Source organism: Chamaea fasciata, unplaced genomic scaffold (genome assembly GCF_029207755.1).
Source record: "Chamaea fasciata isolate MVZ Bird 193981 ecotype frontalis unplaced genomic scaffold, bChaFas1.0.hap1 SCAF_4, whole genome shotgun sequence".
Classification (NCBI taxonomy): Eukaryota; Metazoa; Chordata; class Aves; order Passeriformes; family Sylviidae; genus Chamaea; species Chamaea fasciata.
In genome coordinates this window covers 62,348,271-62,368,565 of record NW_027094089.1, presented here as the reverse complement: position 1 = coordinate 62,368,565, position 20,295 = coordinate 62,348,271, and the positions used below count along the sequence as shown (strand labels likewise).

General features: G+C 38.4%; 1 protein-coding gene across 4 annotated transcripts in view; it reads left to right on the top strand.

Moving 5' to 3' along the window:
- The window catches only part of LOC136288510 (transducin-like enhancer protein 4), a 99,137-nt gene extending 79,481 nt beyond the window's left edge, over positions 1-19,656 (top strand). For all 4 annotated transcript variants that reach the window (XM_066181781.1, XM_066181780.1, XM_066181779.1 and 1 more), the window contains 12 exons: positions 6,516-6,635; positions 7,180-7,233; positions 7,816-7,968; positions 9,182-9,314; positions 9,596-9,789; positions 9,979-10,055; positions 13,163-13,412; positions 14,478-14,725; positions 15,609-15,756; positions 16,388-16,538; positions 16,866-16,942; positions 18,595-19,656. In XM_066181781.1, the coding sequence (XP_066037878.1) occupies positions 6,516-6,635; positions 7,180-7,233; positions 7,816-7,968; positions 9,182-9,314; positions 9,596-9,789; positions 9,979-10,055; positions 13,163-13,412; positions 14,478-14,725; positions 15,609-15,756; positions 16,388-16,538; positions 16,866-16,942; positions 18,595-18,702 (1,713 nt within the window). In that variant the 3' untranslated portion in view covers positions 18,703-19,656. The remainder of the gene's footprint in view (positions 1-6,515; positions 6,636-7,179; positions 7,234-7,815; positions 7,969-9,181; positions 9,315-9,595; positions 9,790-9,978; positions 10,056-13,162; positions 13,413-14,477; positions 14,726-15,608; positions 15,757-16,387; positions 16,539-16,865; positions 16,943-18,594) is intronic.
- The last annotated feature ends 639 nt before the right edge of the window (positions 19,657-20,295 follow it).

Below are 20,295 nucleotides of genomic sequence, written 5' to 3'. Positions count from 1 at the left end.
TATCAGAAAAGTTTAACTCCTTTTCCTGCCATCTGTTTCTTTTTCTTTTGTTCCCTGCTGAAACCAGATTCTGCTTTACCAAAGGGTGCTTGTTACTCTTGGCACATTTGATTCGCTTTCTTCATGTGCCTGTGCTAGGATATACTTTAGCCTAAACCTGGCCTTCCTTTTTTTCATTTTCATCTGTGTTCTTCTACTGCTCCACTGTTTGTCCCAAAGCTGTGTTAGTTCTCCTCATCCTTTGACCCTCACAGTGTCAAGTAGTGATTAGGCCTTATGTGTGTTATGTCCTTCAGCCAGTGATTAGTGCAGGGGCTGTATTTTAAAAGGGTTTATTGCAAAAATCCGTCTGCGAAAGACTAGCCAGCAGAGCTCACCATTGCTTTAAACATCTACTTTTCTTGTCACCAACATGAACCTGTACACCAGGAGGAGCCAGAGAAGGATCATCACACACTGATAGGATCATACATCAAAATTGCTAGGTGTCTTCAGCTGTTACTGTGTGGCCCTCTCAGCTTTTCCAGCAAATTGATAAGTATATGTTGAAATACAACTGGAATTAATATGTGCAATCGTATAGTTTATTGCTTTGTTTTATCACCCATTTCATAGCATCTAGACTTTGATGCTTTTACTTAGCTCAGATTAAATACTCCAGTGGTACCACCAATGGCAAACAGATCACAAGTGTAAGCAGTTACATGGACATTTTTTATGAAGTTACACAAAGATATACATAGTATACACATATATCTGTACTTCTCTTGACATAACACAAGAACACTTGGATTTTTTGAAGACTGCTGACTCTACATATTCTCTTTATTCTGGACTTTTTTTATGGCCTTCTCGTTGCTCTTGCAGGCAGCACTGCACGTCTAGACTTTGAAGTTTTTTATAGCACTCTTATCCTCTAATTAACTTCATTAATTTTGCAATTAGTGAAGTTAATTAGTGGTTAAAAATGCTATATAAAACTTCAAAGTTTGCATTTTAATCATAGTTTGTATTTGAAATAATTATCACACGCTTGATTACAAAACTCAGTGCAGTTAGCTCACACTGGGTCATGTGGTATTAAAACTGGCTTTGTTCTGTGTCTTTCCTAACTAGTTAGTTGCGTTCTCCACTGACAGTTACTGAGGTTTTTCCAGGTGTCTGAAAATAGGGAAAAGGCAGTGAATAAGACAAAAAAAAATCGTGGTATGGTTGAGTGGAAGTTGGGTTTTAGTTTGGGTGAATAGAGAAACAAGTTGGAAAAGGGGATCATGAAAATGTTAAAGAAGTCCACCATGCCCAGTGAGTGATACCTGTGGGATTAACACTTGACTACCAGCCTCCTCTGATGAACCGTTTTGGAAGAGCTGTGGTTCAGGTTGTAGTGCCTGACTGTGTCAGCCTGATGATGATCTACTGTGTAAACCTTAAGGTAAGGGCATGGTGAAGAAAATCTGCTTGCCTAAGGGCTGCAAAGAGTGTTGATGATCTACTGTGTAAACCTTAAGGTAAGGGCATGGTGAAGAAAATCTGCTTGCCTAAGGGCTGCAAAGAGTGTGTGTTGAATAATTAAAGCAAAGAGGACAAAATCCATGTCCATGCATGCAGATACTGAGATGCAGTAATAACAATAATAGTAATTTAATAATAATAATAATAATAAAATGCCAGCAACAAAAAGGCCATGTGAGCGTGGGTGACTTCAGGAGGCAGAGTCTCTATGCCAGTGCTCCATTATGGTATCTGTAGATCAACCCACAGCATTTCATGCCATCTTCCTGAGTTTTATCAATATAATGTATCTGTGCATACAGATATATGTAAGTGAATTAATTTTTTTGACAGGTAGATTGGTATTACCTTGGAGCCCTTAGGCTTGCTTTGTGGGAGCCCTTGGCTGCAGTTTCCTCCCTGAACACATGCTCTCTGAGCTGTTTTTGCGCTGCCTCTTTTTCTTCTGCCCTGGCCTCTCACCTGTCTGGTGGGACATCTTCCCACCTCATGCAAGAGCAGTTGTCATCTCATCCTTACGGTGTCAGAAGTCTTAATGCTACTTAACCCTATTTTTTTTTTCCCATTTCTGATTTAAGTTTACAGTATTAGGCAGCTTAGTTCTCCAAGCCCAAACCTAGGGCAGTGCCCGAGTCCATGCTCAGTGCTGCAGCCAACAAAGCAGCATTACTGCCTGGTTGTTTCCTGCGTTGCAGGCTTATCCATTTTTATAGTTTCTTTTATACTTTCAACAGTCTTTATAATGCAATAATGTAATTCAGATAATTATACTGTAATTGACCTTAGTGTTGAGCATCCTTGGTTTTTACTGCAGTTTGCTTAATACTTCAGTATGGTCAATTACCTTGTAATTCCCACTTTGTTGGGAATTACTGTTTTAATTATTCCACTCCAAATACATCATTTTGGCATAGTAGTAAGGGTACACTGGGGAATGGTCATACTTGTGAACCCTTTAAAGAGTTATCAGTTTCAGCATGTAGGAAGGCTTTTCGTCTTGTCATCTCTAGTCATTACCTTTAACACTGATTTCATTTAATTATCACTTATTGTGCTCAGGCCAGTTCTTATCTGGAGAAGTCAGCATATGGGGAGCTGGGGCCCACAGCTGGATAGCTGTAAAATTTGATTTATGATTTCCACACTGATTTCTGCCACGTTACAATGTCAGCTATGTTGATACAGCTAAATTTCAATGGAAGGTGGGGGTAAAACAGTGTGCTTTTTTTCCACACACCCCCCACCCCCCCCCCGTAGAAATTGGAACTATTAATTATCTTAAATAGACAGTGAGTATGCTGGTGAGAGTTTTATGGCTGCATGGGAGGCTTGCATGTCTCTCTTGATACTGATTTAATTTGCTCCTGTTTGGCACTGATACTCTACCAGGAGTAGTACCCTGATGATGTTGGAGAGAAGATGGCATGGTTCTTCTGGTGGAAGACCATTTCAGATAGCACTGTGTTCAGCACTGCCCAAAACAGAGACTGAATCATAGCATGCTATGCTCTGTAGCCTAGTGCGAAAATTACTGTGGGTCCAGCACGAGAAATACACTGTTCCACTTCTTAAGCCAATTTTGTGAACATGGCAATGTGCTCAGCCTTTCTATAAATGTGTATGTTTATTGTTTTTGTCAGCATTTTGTGATGTATTTGCCATGAATAACAATGTTCTACCAAAGCAGAAAATGAAAAACTGGTATGTTTTGCTCAAACACAAATGAAGTAAAACCTACTTTCACCAAAGAGTATTTTTTCCCATGTCTGATACAATTATTAAATGTGAACAAACTCAGCATTGTGCAGCACGAAAATGCTTCTCTTCTAGTAGATTAATGCATTTTATTGAAGAAAATAGCAGTGTAAAAAGACTTTATATCTCTATAAATTTTAATAGTCGGTGAAACAAGGACTCTAGCCCATTAAGTTACGGCCTGCCAAGTCATGGTGCTGAATCACTTAATTTCTCTGAGTAATTATCCTATTCCAACTTCTTAAAGGCAGCTGTTAGGAGAGCACTGATGTTTTAATCAAGGAACAGGGCGGTCTGTCAGCTGAACAGTGTGTTTTAATGGCTTTTCTTTCACAGTCTGCAAATGTAAGTTTGTGGGCTTGCACTCTCAGGAACCAAGGTTTGGGTGGGTACAGGATTATTTGCGGGAATCTGAAGTCAGTGGAAACCATGAGGACATTGTTACACCCCAGTATTTCTCAATGAGGGTAGGTCCTTACCAGTGTTTATAGACTGAAAAGCTGTTACAAGCAATAGAGGGAACTCAGTATGAGTAATAGTATAGTCTCTCACACAGTGAACATAGTGGGCATTAGGTCCATAGGAAGATCTAGACCATAGCTCATTGTTTTTATATGCGACATATCTATGTTACTTAGCATAAGAGATAAATTTAGATCTGTCAGCAAAATACCAGAGATCCATCCCATGAAGTCACTGATCTTTATGTGGCAGGTGCATTTCAAGTTGAAGGGAAAAGAAGGCAGTTCTGCAGGGGTATTGGTAGGCTGGCTCCGTGCAAGGAAATGGATGTGACAGTTGAAAGTGGGAGTGTTTAGATTTGTTCTGTAATAATTGACTCGTGAGGCAAAATAATGTCAGTCCTAGTACACTGGCCTAATTTCAGATTGGGAAATAAGATTCTGCCTGCTGTCAGTAGGTGAGTTGTCTCCATTTTTTCTGCTAATGTCAGGTGAGAATACTGCAGGAGGATCTTTTCATATTGGTATAAGGTCAGATCCATCATGCAGTAAGAGCATTAAGCCGTGTGCATTGCCTCAATGCCCAATGTGGTGCTCATCCTTTAATGTGCTAGTGATAATTAGCTACTTTATCTTTCTAGTAGGGACCTTCAATTTATTACTTTATTAAGTAGTGAAATCAAAGATTAAAACAGTATCTATAGCACATAGCTAACCAGATTGTGAAAAATGGAACCGTATGGTTTCAAATTTATGAAAATAAATACTTCTATTTAAATAAGTGCAGTAGTTTAATTCCTTAGACACCATTTTAATTTGTAGTTTATTGGTGATTATTTTTCTTCGTTTTAAAGCAAATTGCTTTCTGTAGGGTGAAGTTGAGAAATAATGAATTGAATTCACATTACAAGCTACTGCTTTCCAAATTGTAAATGAATATAAATGTAGTAGGAGCTTAGTATAAAAATCTTTTGCAAAAGGCTATGCTATATCATTGCAGAAACAAATACATTTTTCAAGTCATCAGTTTATTTAATGTTGTGTTTCTACTTGGCCTTTATTTTAAGGGCTTCTGTACCCTGGCACTGCTGTCTCCAAATGTCTTAACATGTGTTGTTGCTTCAGAGCAAAAAATAACTTTGTTAGTTTGCATTATTTGCTATAATCGTTGATTAATGACCTACTTTAAAACTAAATTAGTATTTTAGGATGTATTTGCACAGTATAGGAAAGGCACAGGCTGTGCCTTCAACACCAGCTTTGTTCTAAAATTTTTATTTCCACTCAGTGTTCTTAGAGGGTAATTAACAATTACCAGTCAAAAATATGGAAAATATTTGCAAATTCTACTACTCATTAATCTGAGCTGCTATTCTCAGAACTGGAAATTTTAGCAAATAGGAGAGGAGGACCTGTGTCCCAGTAGAAAATAATATTCTCTTATGTGACTTGGATAATAACCACAGCTTAATTTCTGTGGTTAAGTGTTGTTAATCCTTACCAGAAGCTAGTGAATATAATAAGGAAAAGAAGAAATTCTGTAATAGTGATGGAACAGAAGTTACTCAGCATAAATGCTAATTTCTTGGTTTGTATTAGTGTTAATAGCTTCACTGAAAACCCCAAAACCAAATTGCTACGTTGTACAGTTTTATGTGGAACTTAACTTGTCCATCATGCATGGAGGAAAAAACCTCAAACAAGTTTTTCTGGAGGAACAGGAGGAACTAAAATCCATCAGTCAGGAATTCTGTGGTTGTTCCTCACCACCTCAGTAAAAAAGGACAGACATGGAAACAGTCAGCAGGATTTCAACTGACAATTATTTTTGTCTCCATTGCTGTCATTTTCAATTCTGCAAAAAGCCTGAACACATCCCGACTTATGTACATTCAACTTCTGACTTCAGAGTGAGATAAAGTTTAGTGCATGCTTAAATGCTTTCTTGAACTAGGGCCAAAAGCTGCTGCTGCTACTAAAATTGGTCCCAGAGGGAACATTGTATCTTTCATTGCTTCCCTTTTTTGTATACAAAGATACCGGCTCCACAAAACTTTGGAAATATGGTAGAACTTGATAAATGTTGCCTGCCTTGTTTAAAGGAGTAGAGTGGAGTTGTTGGATGATAGTGTATAAAGTACACATTATCTTACTTTCTCTCCTGTCCATTGGTGTGCTCGTTAGCAATCATTACTAGGTGAGAACTGTAGAATATAAAGGGAATCACTGAGCAAGTCTGTGTATTGTTTCTGTCTGCTGCAGGCATAGCCTGTAATTGTAAAAGGCAGCAAAATAAAATGAGTTTAGGTGTTTTCTCCTGTTCTTGCCTGCTTCAAAAGTGTTTAGAAGCTTACTTCTTTGTTTGGTAGAAATCTTCATTCAAATGTTTGCTGAAGTGTGACTTGCCTTGAGCCTCTTTGTTCCTTTTAATTTACACAGGCAAACACACACCCCTCTTCTGGGACTATTGACTTAACCTGCATATTGGTAGAGGAAACAAACCAAAACAAGACCAGTGCACAGTATTCATAGAATTCATCCCATTGGTAGTGCAGATAGCCCCTATGATCTGTCAGTTGATCACCTGTTTCTTTCTCTTGCAATACATAGTGCAGTTTTTAATATGAGACGCTTGCTGGGTAGCTGTCACTGGTTAAAACTCAACGTGCTGTCTGTGGGAACAGCTCCAGATCACCATCAGCATAAGATGTGTTGGGGTGTAGTGACAAATGAACCACTGTTGTGAATGAGGGCCTGATGATGCTTTCTTCTCTTTTTGGACTACAGAGCTCTTCTGTATCTCCCTCAGCCAGTTTCAGAACTGCAGAAAAGCACAGAAATTCAACAGATTATTCTTCAGATAGTAAAAAACAGAAAACAGAAGAGAAGGAAATAGCAGCTCGTTACGTGAGTAGATTGTCTGCCTTGTGCATTGTTGAACTTCGGTGTTCCTCTGTAATTTCACCTGATTTCTGCTGCATAACTAATTTTAAAATGAGGGTCAAATTTTGCTGGTTTTTGCTGCCTACCTCTAGTGTCTCTGCTGGAGCAAATGTTTTGGTGCATGTGATTGATACTGTTTTTAACAATATAAATGCAAAGCACCTGGAAGTCGTGTGATTACAGTGCTGAGTTTTAGTTAGGCTGGGATTTGTTAGTGAAGTCTATTTTGACTCTTCTTCATAGTACAATGCCACTTCAGATGAAGATTTTCATCCCATATCCTCCTCCACTGGTGTGAAAACTGGGAAAAATGCTATAGTTGTGGCAACCTGCTAAGCGGAAGCCCTGTAGGTGGCCGAAAGACTTTATTGTATTACCCCATAAAGTTTGGTAAAAGTGAATGGTACACTGCAAATTTGTGAGCAGCTTTCCGCTGTTTTCATAGTTATTAAGAGACATTGGGATATTAAATAGACATTTTTTAACACATTGCGATTTGTCATTGCAGGACAGTGATGGTGAAAAGAGTGATGACAACTTGGTAGTTGATGTTTCCAATGAGGTATACACAATGGTGTTTTTTCTACAGAAATGGTAGTGAGGGCATCTTCAGTGGTTTCTGTGCATATTGATTTTATGAATAAGATTATGGCATTTGCCTTCAAAAAGGAACTTGAAATGCCTGAGGGAGTCCGGTCATGTCCTCTTTCTTTAGAATGCAAATCAGATCTGAAACACTTACTTCTACAAAGTACTTCTTGTTTCTCCTATGAACAAAAAGTTCTCTTGAGATATTTGAAGCCAGCCCAGCACAACAGAGGGGGTGCAGTTTGTAAGAGTGTTTGTCTTTTCTTTCACTTTGACCATGACTTGATGTGTGAACCTTGCCTATTTCAATATCCCTATTTTTTTTGGCATTATTTTTCATAGTTTAATGGCATCAAATTTTAAGAGTTTAAAAAGAAAAACAAGTTGTCCGTCACTATCCCTCTCAATTTTACAATTGTATCAGCTAAATCAATTAAAAATGGAAGGAATATGTCACCTGCTATGACAGAGTTTAATTCCAAATTGAGGACTGCTCAAGACAAGGACTAGTGGCTAGTATGAAGTTTTTATGCTAACCCATATTCCTGATATTTAGGATCCTTCTTCTCCCCGTGGGAGCCCAGCACACTCTCCACGGGAAAATGGCTTGGACAAGACTCGACTGCTGAAAAAAGATGCACCAATTAGTCCCGCATCTATTGCATCTTCTAGCAGTACTCCTTCCTCCAAATCCAAAGAACTTAGCCTTGTAAGTGCTACAAAATGCTTCTGACCCCTAATCATAGGCTGAAATACATGCTTATGGAGTTTCTGTCTGGACACAATTTGTATTTCCACAGCTGTCAATAAAGCATTGTAAAGCATTTAATTTAATATTAGTTTAATTTATCTTTTCAAGGGAGTCTAATCGAATAGTAGAAAGTCCACAGTCTTTTTTTGGGATAGGAAGAGGTTATTTTCACTGGTGGTGTGAGTAGATGATAGATGTGGTGTTCTGAGAGATATTTTTCTCCTCCCCCATATGAAGAACTGTTATTCTGAGAATAAATAAAAGTACACTGAGGTTTCTTGAGCTGTTTTCCTGTGTTGTGGTTTATAGCAAATTCAGTTCCCTGCTTGGATGTGATTTGGTTGTTAGCTTTGTTTGAATTACCAGGCTATATACAACAACAATAATTTTTATTTTCTATCTAAAAAGTAATCTGTCATTTACAAGAGCCTTCCTTGACTTGCATCGTAAATCATAATGCAAAAGAAAAGAGCTGCCTGCAAGGGGTGTTCTTTACTTTCCTGTTTGTGGCCACAGTTAATCACCTACCTGTGCTGCACAGTAATTCCCCTCTCGATTCTTTACAGGGTAGGGTATGCAATTATTTAAAGAAATAAAATAAACAAAAAGAAAGCTTAAAGTGAATGTAGTGCTCAGGAAAGGTGATGTAATGATGGGTTCAGACCTGGGAATCTGTGGTGTGTCTGATGAGCAAGCCTGTCACAAGAGCAGCACTGCACAGTTCCTGACTCTATACCTGTCACTGTCTTCATCCTGAGTTCCTAGCATCACACTTGGGTATGAGTAGTTTGGGGATTTTTTTTCTGCTGTTCTTGTCCATCCATCACAGAAAATTATAATGGGAGCAGGTCCATGAGCATAGTGAGACCACTGACAGATTTCACATATGCTACCAGTTGTCAGATGGCAATGATTTTCAGTCGTTTACCTCATTCTGAATCATACAAATTCTCCTGATGAGAAAAGCTGTGAAGGCTGTAGTTAATTACCAAAGCCATTCTATGTTTTTCGGTGTCTTTGCATCTTCTCTTCATTGCCAGGGACTGTTGAAATGCAAACCTAGAAGCTAAATATCACTAATATCACTAATCCCTAGTTATAAAGATAATTTTTTTTTATCTTTAAAATAAAATAGTCTTTTATCTTTATCTTTTTACTTCTTGGTAATTAGAATGAGAAATCTACCACGCCTGTGTCTAAATCAAATACCCCAACTCCACGGACTGATGCCCCAACTCCAGGCAGCAACTCCACTCCCGGATTGAGGCCAGTGCCCGGCAAACCCCCAGGTGTGGATCCAATAGGTTAGTGTCCATATATTTTGGTGGTGTGAAACAGTGAGTGTTTGTCTCTTGTCAGGCTCCCTTTAAGTCTGTAATGACAAGTCAGTACGTTACAGATGCTTAAACTGGGTGCTGAGCTGTTTTTTCAACACTGTAGTACAGTGTTGTGTGGCTTTCCATGCCTGGCTGGCTGGTTGGTTTGGACTATTTGTGGGGTTTTTTGCAGTTTTCCAAAGTCATGTTTCATCTGATAGCTCTAGAATACCCCTGTGACTAATCACTTTCCCCCCATCTTCTTATAGCTTCAGGTTTAAGGACACCTATGGCAGTACCATGTCCTTACCCTACTCCATTTGGTATCGTGCCCCATGCTGGTATGAACGGGGAGCTGACCAGCCCTGGAGCCGCCTATGCTGGTCTGCACAATATTTCCCCTCAGATGAGTGCAGCAGCTGCAGCAGCAGCGGCAGCAGCAGCTTATGGGCGATCTCCAGTGGTAAGTGTTTGCCATTTGTACATTTAGTTTTGAGAGCTGTTTATATTAAATATAAGGCCTGTGGGGTTAACTCTAGTTCACTCACTTTGTGGTTTGGGGAGTATGCTGTGGAGAACGTGCGTTAAACAGTCTTCCTTTGCCTAACTCTTAATTTAATACGCGTTTTATTTTGCTTGGGGAAAACTATAGGTTGGTTTTGATCCACATCATCACATGCGAGTCCCAGGCATCCCACCCAATCTCACAGGCATCCCAGGAGGAAAACCGTGAGTATCGAACATTCAGCTTTAAAAGTCAATCATCTGTTGGAAGTCATGTTCCCTTGCTGGTTGGAATTCCCCTTAGCTACTGAAAACTATGGTGTGAATAGAAATAAGTATAGATATTCAGCAAGAGCAGGAGAATCACTGTGTAATCTTAAAGTTGCACTTGTAAATTTGTTTCGAAGACTAATAGCAGTTGACATGGACTGGGTGATATGAAGTAAAGGAGACGGAAATAAATGGAAAAAGGAGATGAACTTCAAAAGGAGATGAACTTAGTTGTTTATGGAAATACACGCTGGAATGGGATCTCAGCTCTTCGTCTCCACTGTACTCTGCCTCTCAGTTTAAAAAAATTATTTCTTTGTTCACAAAAGCCTTGCAATTATTTGCAAGCTTAGCAGCTCTGTGCAGAAAAACGAATACTGAAATGTTTTGTTTGATTGAAAATACTGGAAAGAATTATTTTATGGTAATATTCAGATTCATCCTTGATGGAACTGACCTGTATAATGTGACCTGCTTTACCAGGCTTTTCATGTTGTGAGCCTTGGAAGAGTTACAGAGATGAAGAATTCTCTGCTCACATTCCTCTTGAGGTAGAGAGGAGAAAAACTAAAGCAACTGTACAAACCATATTGATCCAGATTTTCTTTAAGGTTCATCCAATTCCGCTTCCTTGTGACACTTCCGGGAGATTGTGACCAGTTCATACTGGAGAGTTTGACGGTCAAGAGGTGTTTGTGTCAGTCCTTCTCAAGCTCTTTTATGTGTGAACATGTTTGTGTAGGAGTTGTTTGGGTTGTTTGGGTTAGTCACGCATTTGGATTTGTGTGAGTAAATGCATACGCTTACCTGCCAGTGAGCTTGCAGACACACAGGATTAATAACATATGGTGACAAGGAATCAGGCCTAGTGTCTGTAACTTCTCATGTACACACGTCACACAGATCATGAGCCAGGTCCAGATCTCTCAGGTGTTGCACGCTGGTAACCACCTGAATTTACTTTTCTGCTAGTTGTGCCACCCTGTTAGGTGAATGCATAAGGCAGGTATGGAAATTGATGTACAGCAGCTTGTAGACCAGCTGCTTGCATTAAAAACTCTGTGTGGCACAGATCTTCATCCATTATATACAGTGGGCTCTGAGAAATGTCTTGATGTAATATTTAAATGCTCATTGGATTTAAGTTCATCCCTGATGGAGTCAGTCACCTGGAAAGAAGTCTCTCTGGGTCTACTAGGCTTTGCTTGCTGTGGTGAGAAAAATAGCAATTGCGGGGATTCAGAGGCTTCCCTACTCACATCTTACTTCCGTTAAAATTCAGAGGAATAAAACATGAGGCAGACTGCAATCCAATCACTTCAATTCCGGTATATTTCCAAGATTTTAAAATATTGTTGCTCTGTTGATGTCTGTTTTAAACATTTAAATAGAATTGTTGTTTGTCTACCAGAGGGCTTAAAACTTTTAAAATCTGTAGTTCTTTTTGCATGATTATAATGACTTTGTCTTGAGTGTGATACTTGTTATATCTTCCAGGATTGTTATTTTCTCATATGCTCCTTTTTTTTATCTTAGCGGGAAATTTGTGTAAATTCTCAGCACTATTGAGTGTCCTGAAATGCAGTGGGCAGCATGTGGTACATTCAGGATCTGGCCCCTAATAACTCTCTTTTCACTTTGGTATTGTATCAACTCTTGAGTATTGTACAATATATAGATACTGAAAGATGGTATATAAATAGGAAAGATAGCTAATGCATTTTGTCCCACTGAAAATTACTGATCCAGTGTTAATGCATTATGAATCTTAAATGACAAATTCAGTAGTTTAATTGTGATTTCTTTCTTTAGTCACTTCAAAGTATCAGTTAAGGAAGTGAACTTATAAAGTATTCTCATGAAACAATTTTATTGTGAGCTCTTCTCATCCCACCATTGTGACAATGGATTTTTCGTGAGCACTATGATGATTTTTTAGGTCTAAGAAAATTAAAGCCTTCCATTAAGCATACCTTGGTATGTATAGGTAAACTCTCTTAAAAATGTTGTGCTCTTGTAATAGATGTGATGTATCAGGTAGCATCTCAGAACAAGGCAATTTTACAACCTAACTGTTCTCCCTGGAAAATACTTTGAGATAAAGCTGTTGATAGGTTATTCACAGGTGGCATAAGTGGCAATCACAGAACAGATTCCTTCTCAGTGAGAGGCCTGCTTTTGGCAAGAGAAATTGGGATCTGTAGCAGTTGTGTCAAGTCCACAAAAAAAAAAATAAATTAAAAAAAAAAAAATCAAACCCAAAACAACCCATGAAACAAAAAAATTCCATTGCAGTGCATTTTTGCTGGTCTGTCATGTCAGCTGTCAAAAACTGTGCCTTGAGGATTTAACTCCTCAGTGTTGGTGGAAGTTTCACTGCATCCATAGATACAGTGCGGAGCAGTTTTGCTCAAGGGGCCTGGGACCCACAGCACACTTGGGACAGACTGGCAACAGTCCAGCTGAAGCTGGACATAAGAGTCAGTAAAGCGAGCAGCCAAATGTCCCCTGGCACATAGCTACCCACCAAACTCTGGCAGCCACCAGCCAAAGATTTCTGCCTTCCAGAAGGCCCTGACCCAACCTTCTTTCCCTTCTCTTCATGCAGTGATATCCCCATCCAAAATTAAGGGTGGTGTCATATAGCCTCACTCATGCCAGTAATCATCATAATGTGGGTTGTAAAAGCTCATCTGATTGGTGCTTGACTTTTCACATTAAAAGCTGAGCATGTTTGTGCTTTGAGGACCATGCTATAGATAAATAAATATTGTTTCCTTATGTGATTAAAATACCTGATATTAGCTCAATTGAGTAGAGCATGGTGCCAATAATACCAAGGTCATGTGTTCAGTCCCCATATGGCCATTCATTTAAGGGTCAGACCCTACGATCCTTGAGGGTCCCTTCCAGCTCAGAATATTCTGTGAAATATCTGTGAAAAAATTGAGCTGAGGGTACAACCTGAATGCCTACAGTGGAAGCACATCTTTGATTCTGTTTTTCTAAACAGGCTTGAAGTAAAACTCTTTAAATCACCCTCTTAATTTCTTTCCCCTCAGAGCTTACTCATTTCATGTAAGTGCAGATGGTCAGATGCAGCCAGTTCCTTTCCCACCGGATGCCCTCATTGGTCCAGGAATCCCTCGCCATGCCCGTCAGATCAACACCCTGAACCATGGGGAAGTTGTGTGTGCTGTTACCATCAGCAACCCCACGAGACACGTGTACACGGGTGGGAAGGGCTGTGTCAAGGTCTGGGACATTAGCCACCCTGGCAACAAGAGCCCTGTCTCTCAGCTGGACTGCCTGGTAGGTGAAAGAAGATAGGATGTTGTGTTAAGATTGCAGTGATTCCACTAAGGTGTAAAGGGCAAGCAGGTATTTGATTTCTGGTGTGGTATCACAGGTTGGTATTGCATTTGTAATTTTGTTGTTTCTATTAGAACTGAGGTTTAAGTATGTTCCTCACGGTACTTCTGGGTTTTTTCCCCCACAATGAGTCAAAACGTTTTTAATATCCTTAGATTGTGGTAGGAGGAAAGATCAAAGACAGCACAGCAAATATTGTTTATAAACTTTGACATTTGCTGGCAATTTTACAGCTTGTTGATACCCTATCATGCTAAAGATTGCTGTCTTGAGGCTGTATTCTCTGAGAATGTTTGGGGATTGTGTCACGTATTTTGTGTCTGTGTATGTGTATGAATGCACTGACCTGTCTTAATGTGGCAATTAAAAATATCCCTGAGTGTTATTCACAAATTATTTGAATGTGCTAACAAGATGAACTATTGTTAGCAGCTTTTCTCTTGTCATTTACCAGTTCTTGTTGAGATGTTGCTGCTTGTTACAGAGGCAGTAAAATGAGAGCTGTGCAACACGTGTAGACTATAATGAATTGCTGCACAAGTTGCTACACAAATGAGGGAAATTTCCCAAATATTTTCCTCTGACATCTCCTAGATGGTGGCAGCAAGTCTCACTGGAATGGGAAGGGGGAAAGTGTGCAGGGAAATTGGTACTCCTCCCCTGCTGAGAGGGTAATGTGCTGAAATAAACAGAGTATGAAAATACAACTTTCTACACCAGCTGTCAAATTCAACCATCTTGAATTGTTTTGGGCTGGGTTCAGGTCTTTGTGTTTTGATGCTAATTAAGATTAAATATCTCTCACTACTGAATTTTGTAGATCAAGTTGAAGTACTTCCCTAATGTCATGTAATTTTCTGGCATTAATACACTTTATCATTGTCATATGTATAAATGGCTCATTAAAACCAGGAGGGAATACAATACTTTTATGGATTTCTGCACTCATGTTAATGCTGTTTTCTTTCCTCATGACTAATCTCTTGATGGCTTCTGTCTCCACAGAACAGAGACAACTACATCCGTTCCTGCAGATTGCTCCCTGACGGCCGCACCCTGATTGTTGGTGGGGAAGCCAGCACATTATCCATTTGGGACCTGGCAGCTCCAACTCCTCGCATCAAGGCAGAGCTGACATCTTCTGCTCCAGCTTGCTATGCCCTAGCTATCAGCCCTGATTCCAAGGTCTGCTTCTCTTGCTGTAGCGATGGCAACATTGCAGTGTGGGATCTGCATAACCAGACTTTAGTAAGGTAGGTTGACCAAATTGGATCATCCGGTAGTGAAGAATTATTTAGGGACAACCATAAATGTCCTTTTGCATATATATTCTATTTTCTCTACATATAGAAGCTTCTAGTATTTTGTTATTCAGCATAGCCATGGTAATACCTTGACAAAAGGTATTTTTATAGTTTTTGAGAGTTTCAAAGTTCCAGGCCTTTTGATCAGCCCATAGCTATAGTTCCCTAAATATCAGCTGATGTCAGTACTGGTGTAGATTCCTTGAACAGATGCTTTTCTTTGTTTCCATGCAATACACTGCTCTCACTCTAATCTCTTTAATCAGAGAGCCAGCAAATATGTCTTGGGTAAAGATATGTGTAAATTATTGCATTGCAGACTTAAGCTTTCATGAGTATGCTCAACACTGATATACAGTAAGTTAAGAGGTGGTCACACAGAGCTTCTCTGTGCACTGCACTGTGTATATGTTGTTACGTATGATATCAATGTTGCATGTAAAGTAAAGCATTTACTACCTGATGTTACCATTTAGACTTTTTTTTTTTTTTTTTTAACTTCAGTGACCTGCACATTTTTCTTAAACGAAGGTAATTTTGCTTATCATGGTACAGTCTTCAGGGGGAAATTACTATTTTAAGTTGAGTAGTGGGTATCACATAGCCAGTAGCAAAGATTTCCAGAGTGCCTGACTCATAAAGTGTTCTTTTTGAAATCAAATTAGCTGCCTGTCCTGATTGCATCATCCATTCATCACAAAATTCAAATGATTGTCCCAGAGTGTGTGTTAATCTGGGGTTGCTGTTAGAATCTAAGTTACAACTCAGGGCCTGAAAGAAGTTACTTTGTATTTTTGCTCACAATGTGCTGATCTTCTTTTAATATTTTCAGGCAATTTCAGGGCCACACAGATGGAGCAAGCTGTATTGATATTTCTAATGATGGCACCAAATTATGGACAGGAGGTCTGGACAATACAGTCAGATCCTGGGATCTCAGAGAAGGGAGACAGCTACAGCAACATGACTTCACATCACAGGTTCAATCTCAAAACCTTTGGCATGCTAACAAAATTTTCTTACAGTTTTTTAGAAAAGCACTTTTAATTTTTTTTCTCCTTTAGAAGCAAAAAGAGCAGTCTCAAAGAGAACTCCAAAGAATTCCTCACTTAGTCTCCTCTTCCATACTCTCATTTTTGTTTTTGTTTTGTTTTTTTTTTCTCTTGTGGCAGCTAAATGTCTATCTGGATTATGACTGTTTGACAGATTTGTACCTCTCCCATGTGATACGGGAGAATTTGTTTTATAAAACAAGTGCCAGATTAAAATGTTCCTCTCTGCAATCTGTTCCCATTTCTGTAGATTCAAGTTCAAAAATATTTTATGAAAATATTTTTAAATGCTGTCAGATAAGCTTGGGCATTAACTTTTATAGTTTGATTCAGTACTTCACTATTGAAGTTTTAATAGCATTTAATAGCATGGTTTTGCAGCTGTGTTTGCATGAACTAATTTATCTTGATTACTGTAGTAATTGGATTATCATGTTTTTAAAACTGCAGTAGACCAAAAATGTGAGTTTGCATAGTGCTAACAGTGTAGCAAGGGTCAGTTTTCAATATCTCGAGCTCATTCCTTTACTGATTGAAGCATGTGCTGTGCTAATTACAGATCTTCTCACTGGGCTATTGTCCAACTGGTGAGTGGTTGGCAGTAGGAATGGAGAACAGCAATGTCGAGGTGCTGCATGTTACTAAACCAGACAAGTATCAGCTGCATCTTCATGAGAGCTGTGTGTTGTCACTCAAGTTTGCTCACTGTGGTAAGCAAATCTTTCTGTATCAGTGTTTTCCTTCACAAAAAATTCTTTTAAGGTTACCTTTAAATGGAAATGCAATGTAGTTATTAAACTACAGAAGTATAGTTAAATATTAGGTATTAAATTTAAGTATTAAGGTTATTTAAAACCTGACTGCATTTTTTCTGTCTACTGCTTATTTTGTGGTGGAACATCATAGTGCAACTGGATGAAAATGTTACTGTTCTTTGGATATGTGTGAATGTTTTGTTGTTATGATCATCTGTTTCTTGAGGTGAATTCCTCCTTGAAAACAAAATGGAGCAATAACATTTAAACAATCTGTTTCAGGCAAATGGTTTGTAAGCACTGGAAAAGATAATCTTCTTAATGCTTGGAGAACACCTTATGGAGCCAGTATATTCCAGGTAATAATCTCCTAAAAGCTATTTTCCACATACATTACAGTGCAGTAGAGCTGCACATCTTAGGGTCTGTCAGTAGCCTAAGGAGTTTTCAGGTGGAAATGCAGCTAATTACTGTAGTCCTTAAAGAGTTTGTCTGTAATTAGAGAAAGAAATGCTTTAGTCCTTTCTACTATTTCAATAATTTAGCTCTAACAGTAAAGTAGCCCTTTACTCCAAGGTTGTTCTTAATACCCTTCTTTCTAACCTTCTGCATATTGGTGAAATACAATACCCAAGTCATGTCAGTCACTGAAGTTCCAAAATGTAGTTAAACCAGTGAAAGTCATATTCAACATGTATATTTTTCTTGGATGAGATGTATTGAGGGATTGGACCAGCACGCTCCTGAGCTGAGAACTGAGGCCATATGGAGGGGCCCACTGAAGTGTAACTGGAAGCTGTAACCTATCTATAGTCCCTCTGTGCCCAGTTTTAATGGCATTTGGTTCCACTATAGAAGAGTCAGATTTTTGGCATGTCTTTCTGTTCTTTCACCTGCAGGCACCTCTAGATAGGGAATTTTTTAATTAAATTAAACTGTTTAACTGGCTCTAGTTTAAATTACCAGTCTCATGTGTACTGATGCCTGCCATGTCTCCACTCTTGGAGACAGTGCAGTTTACCTTGATATGGTAGGGATATATTACCTTGAGAAAGGTAGGGTCTAAGTTTTCCTAGTAGAGACTATTATTTCTAGAGCCAACCCCCACAGAAAGCCCAAATCATCCTGACAGGAGCAGATCCCCCTTAAAAGTGATGTTTAAAACTCCAGTTCAGTTTTCTTATGGAGGGGTAGATAAGGAAATTTCTAGTGCAGTGAATAGAGATGTCTTTGCCAAAACACAGCGTGACTGGGAAGTGTTTAGCTCTTGTAGTAACAGGCAGAAAATTATGTGGACATATATTATATAAAGAAAATATGTGCTGAAACAGCAAGGTAAGTGTGACAGTGCATACACTTCATCTTAGAACAGGCAGCAAAACCAGAAGAGACAGAGCTACTTCAACCTGCTGTATCCTGTGTCTCATCCAGCCCCTACGCACTTGTTGGTTATCCTGTTCCCGTGCTCCACCAAGGTGTCTTTTCCTGCTTGCATCCTCTGTGATAATGTAAATTCCTTTGTGCAAAGCTTTTGTCTTTTGTTGGGGAAGTAGTGAGATGAGATACAGTTATTTCAGTGGAGTCTCTTTGTTTCATACCTGTGGTTAGGTAGGGCTTTGAAGTGTTTCCCTGTGTGAATTTTTTGTTTACAACAAAAGAAGTGGGAAGAAGATGGCTTTTTATTCATTTTTATGCAAATCAAATGCAGAAAACATTAATAAATGCTCATTCCTTGTAAAGTATATAGAAAGGACTACTTCTGTTTGTTAGATTGATAGATTACCTCTAGGTCCATAATATGCACTTCCCTTTCTACCACTGCTTTATTTTACAATAGATCTTTCTGTGGAACAAAAGTATTTTTAAAAAAAGTTGCCGCTATGGTACTGATACTATAATGAGCTTTCCATGTATTCCCTATCTATAAATTCTTCCAATTAATTTTCAAGCCCTTCAGGATTGAAGGATTGGAAAGATGTAATTTTCTCTTTCCTTTTCTTTTTTCTTGTAGTCCAAAGAATCCTCATCTGTGCTTAGCTGTGATATCTCTGTGGATGACAAATACATTGTCACTGGCTCTGGGGACAAGAAAGCTACAGTCTATGAAGTTATTTATTAGAGACAAATCTGAATGCAGACAGAACTCCTTCTCCTAGCACTTTGCTGTATATTCCTTTTTTTCCTTCTCTTTTCGTTCTAAACTGAAAAGTTAAATGCTCATCACAGTTGTAGGATTTATTTTTACCTTTTGATTTGTGAATGTTCATTAAGAACTTATGATACCAAATTGTCAGATATCTACTTGGAAGAAGATAGAATAAGCAAACTTAATGGCGACCTTGACTCTTTAATTATGTATTATAGCTGTAATGTATTTATTTTTGTTTAAAGAAGGCTTTCTAACAATGAACTGACTAAATAAAGCTGTCTGGCCCGGCATTAGTTTGAAAGTTTCATCATATACTTGTGTTTTTGCAGGTGGATAAATTGGGGATCTTGGAGAAGGATGTTCAGGAGATAGTTAAAATTACACTAAATTGACTTGTAGTTTCTATTAAAAAAATAAACTTTGTTATATTTTTTAGTCCTGTTCTTGGATGAGACCTCTAAGTGTTATTACAGTATAATTATTTGGTGGGAAGATGCTGTATCTTAACTATTTTAGACAGTCTTGGAAACTTAGGAAATTGCAAACTGTAGCCAGTGATCTACATGCCTGTGATGAATGGCAAATTCAGTTCACATCTAAATTAAATTCACTTTAAGTAAGAATGTGCTAATTTATATATTTGCAATGTTAATATAGCATCTTGTGAACAGATTTGTTCTCAATGCTTTTCTGTTGATAAACATAAAGCATTTTAGGTGTCAAGCTAGGTTTTTTAATATAAACACCTCTCTTTGTTATATTGTAGAGAGTACAATAAGTTGCCTCAAAGAATCACCTTTGTTACTTCTGGAAACTTTTGCAATGTTTCCTTGAAAATGGGGATATGTGTCTTTGGGCAATTTTTCAATTACAAAAGATTATGAAAAATATTTGATATGTTCTTTGGAAACTGCACTGAAATAAGAATGGATGCCTACCAATATACAAACTACAAAAGCAATGACCTCTGAGGTAGGATTTACAAGAATACTCATTCCGACATACGAAAAGGAATGGATTCTCACTGGGATAAGGACTTGCTTTGTTCGCCAGCAGTTCAATCCAAGTCTTGATTGGACGTCCCTAAAACGGACGCAGACTGAGCCATTGTGCCAGAGACAACGTGTTATCTTTTTATGTTGTTGTTGTTGCTGTTAAACTATGATCTGTGACTTTTTTTTTTTTTGAATGCTTTAAACAAAAACTTTAAGTCTGTGGATCTGCTGATGTACAGTGCCTTTGCTGCTATGGATGAAAATCAAGAGACCCGTGTAGATAAATCTTATTGTATAAGTAGAAAATTACTTAATTTCATACTAGAAATGGATTGATGCTGCAAGTTAAAATGGACTGTTTATTGAAGTTCCAAATGTGGTAGCAAAAAATGGTGTCTTAAGTGCTTAGTGTTTGATGTCATTAACAGTTTCGTAATACTCTACATTGTAGAAAGATTTTGATACTAAACTGTGTCATTGTACATAGTTCTAATGCATTGTATTGACCACCAGTACTTCTATAATGGTAGATTATTGTTTGTTCATTCAGACTTTTAAGCATTAAACA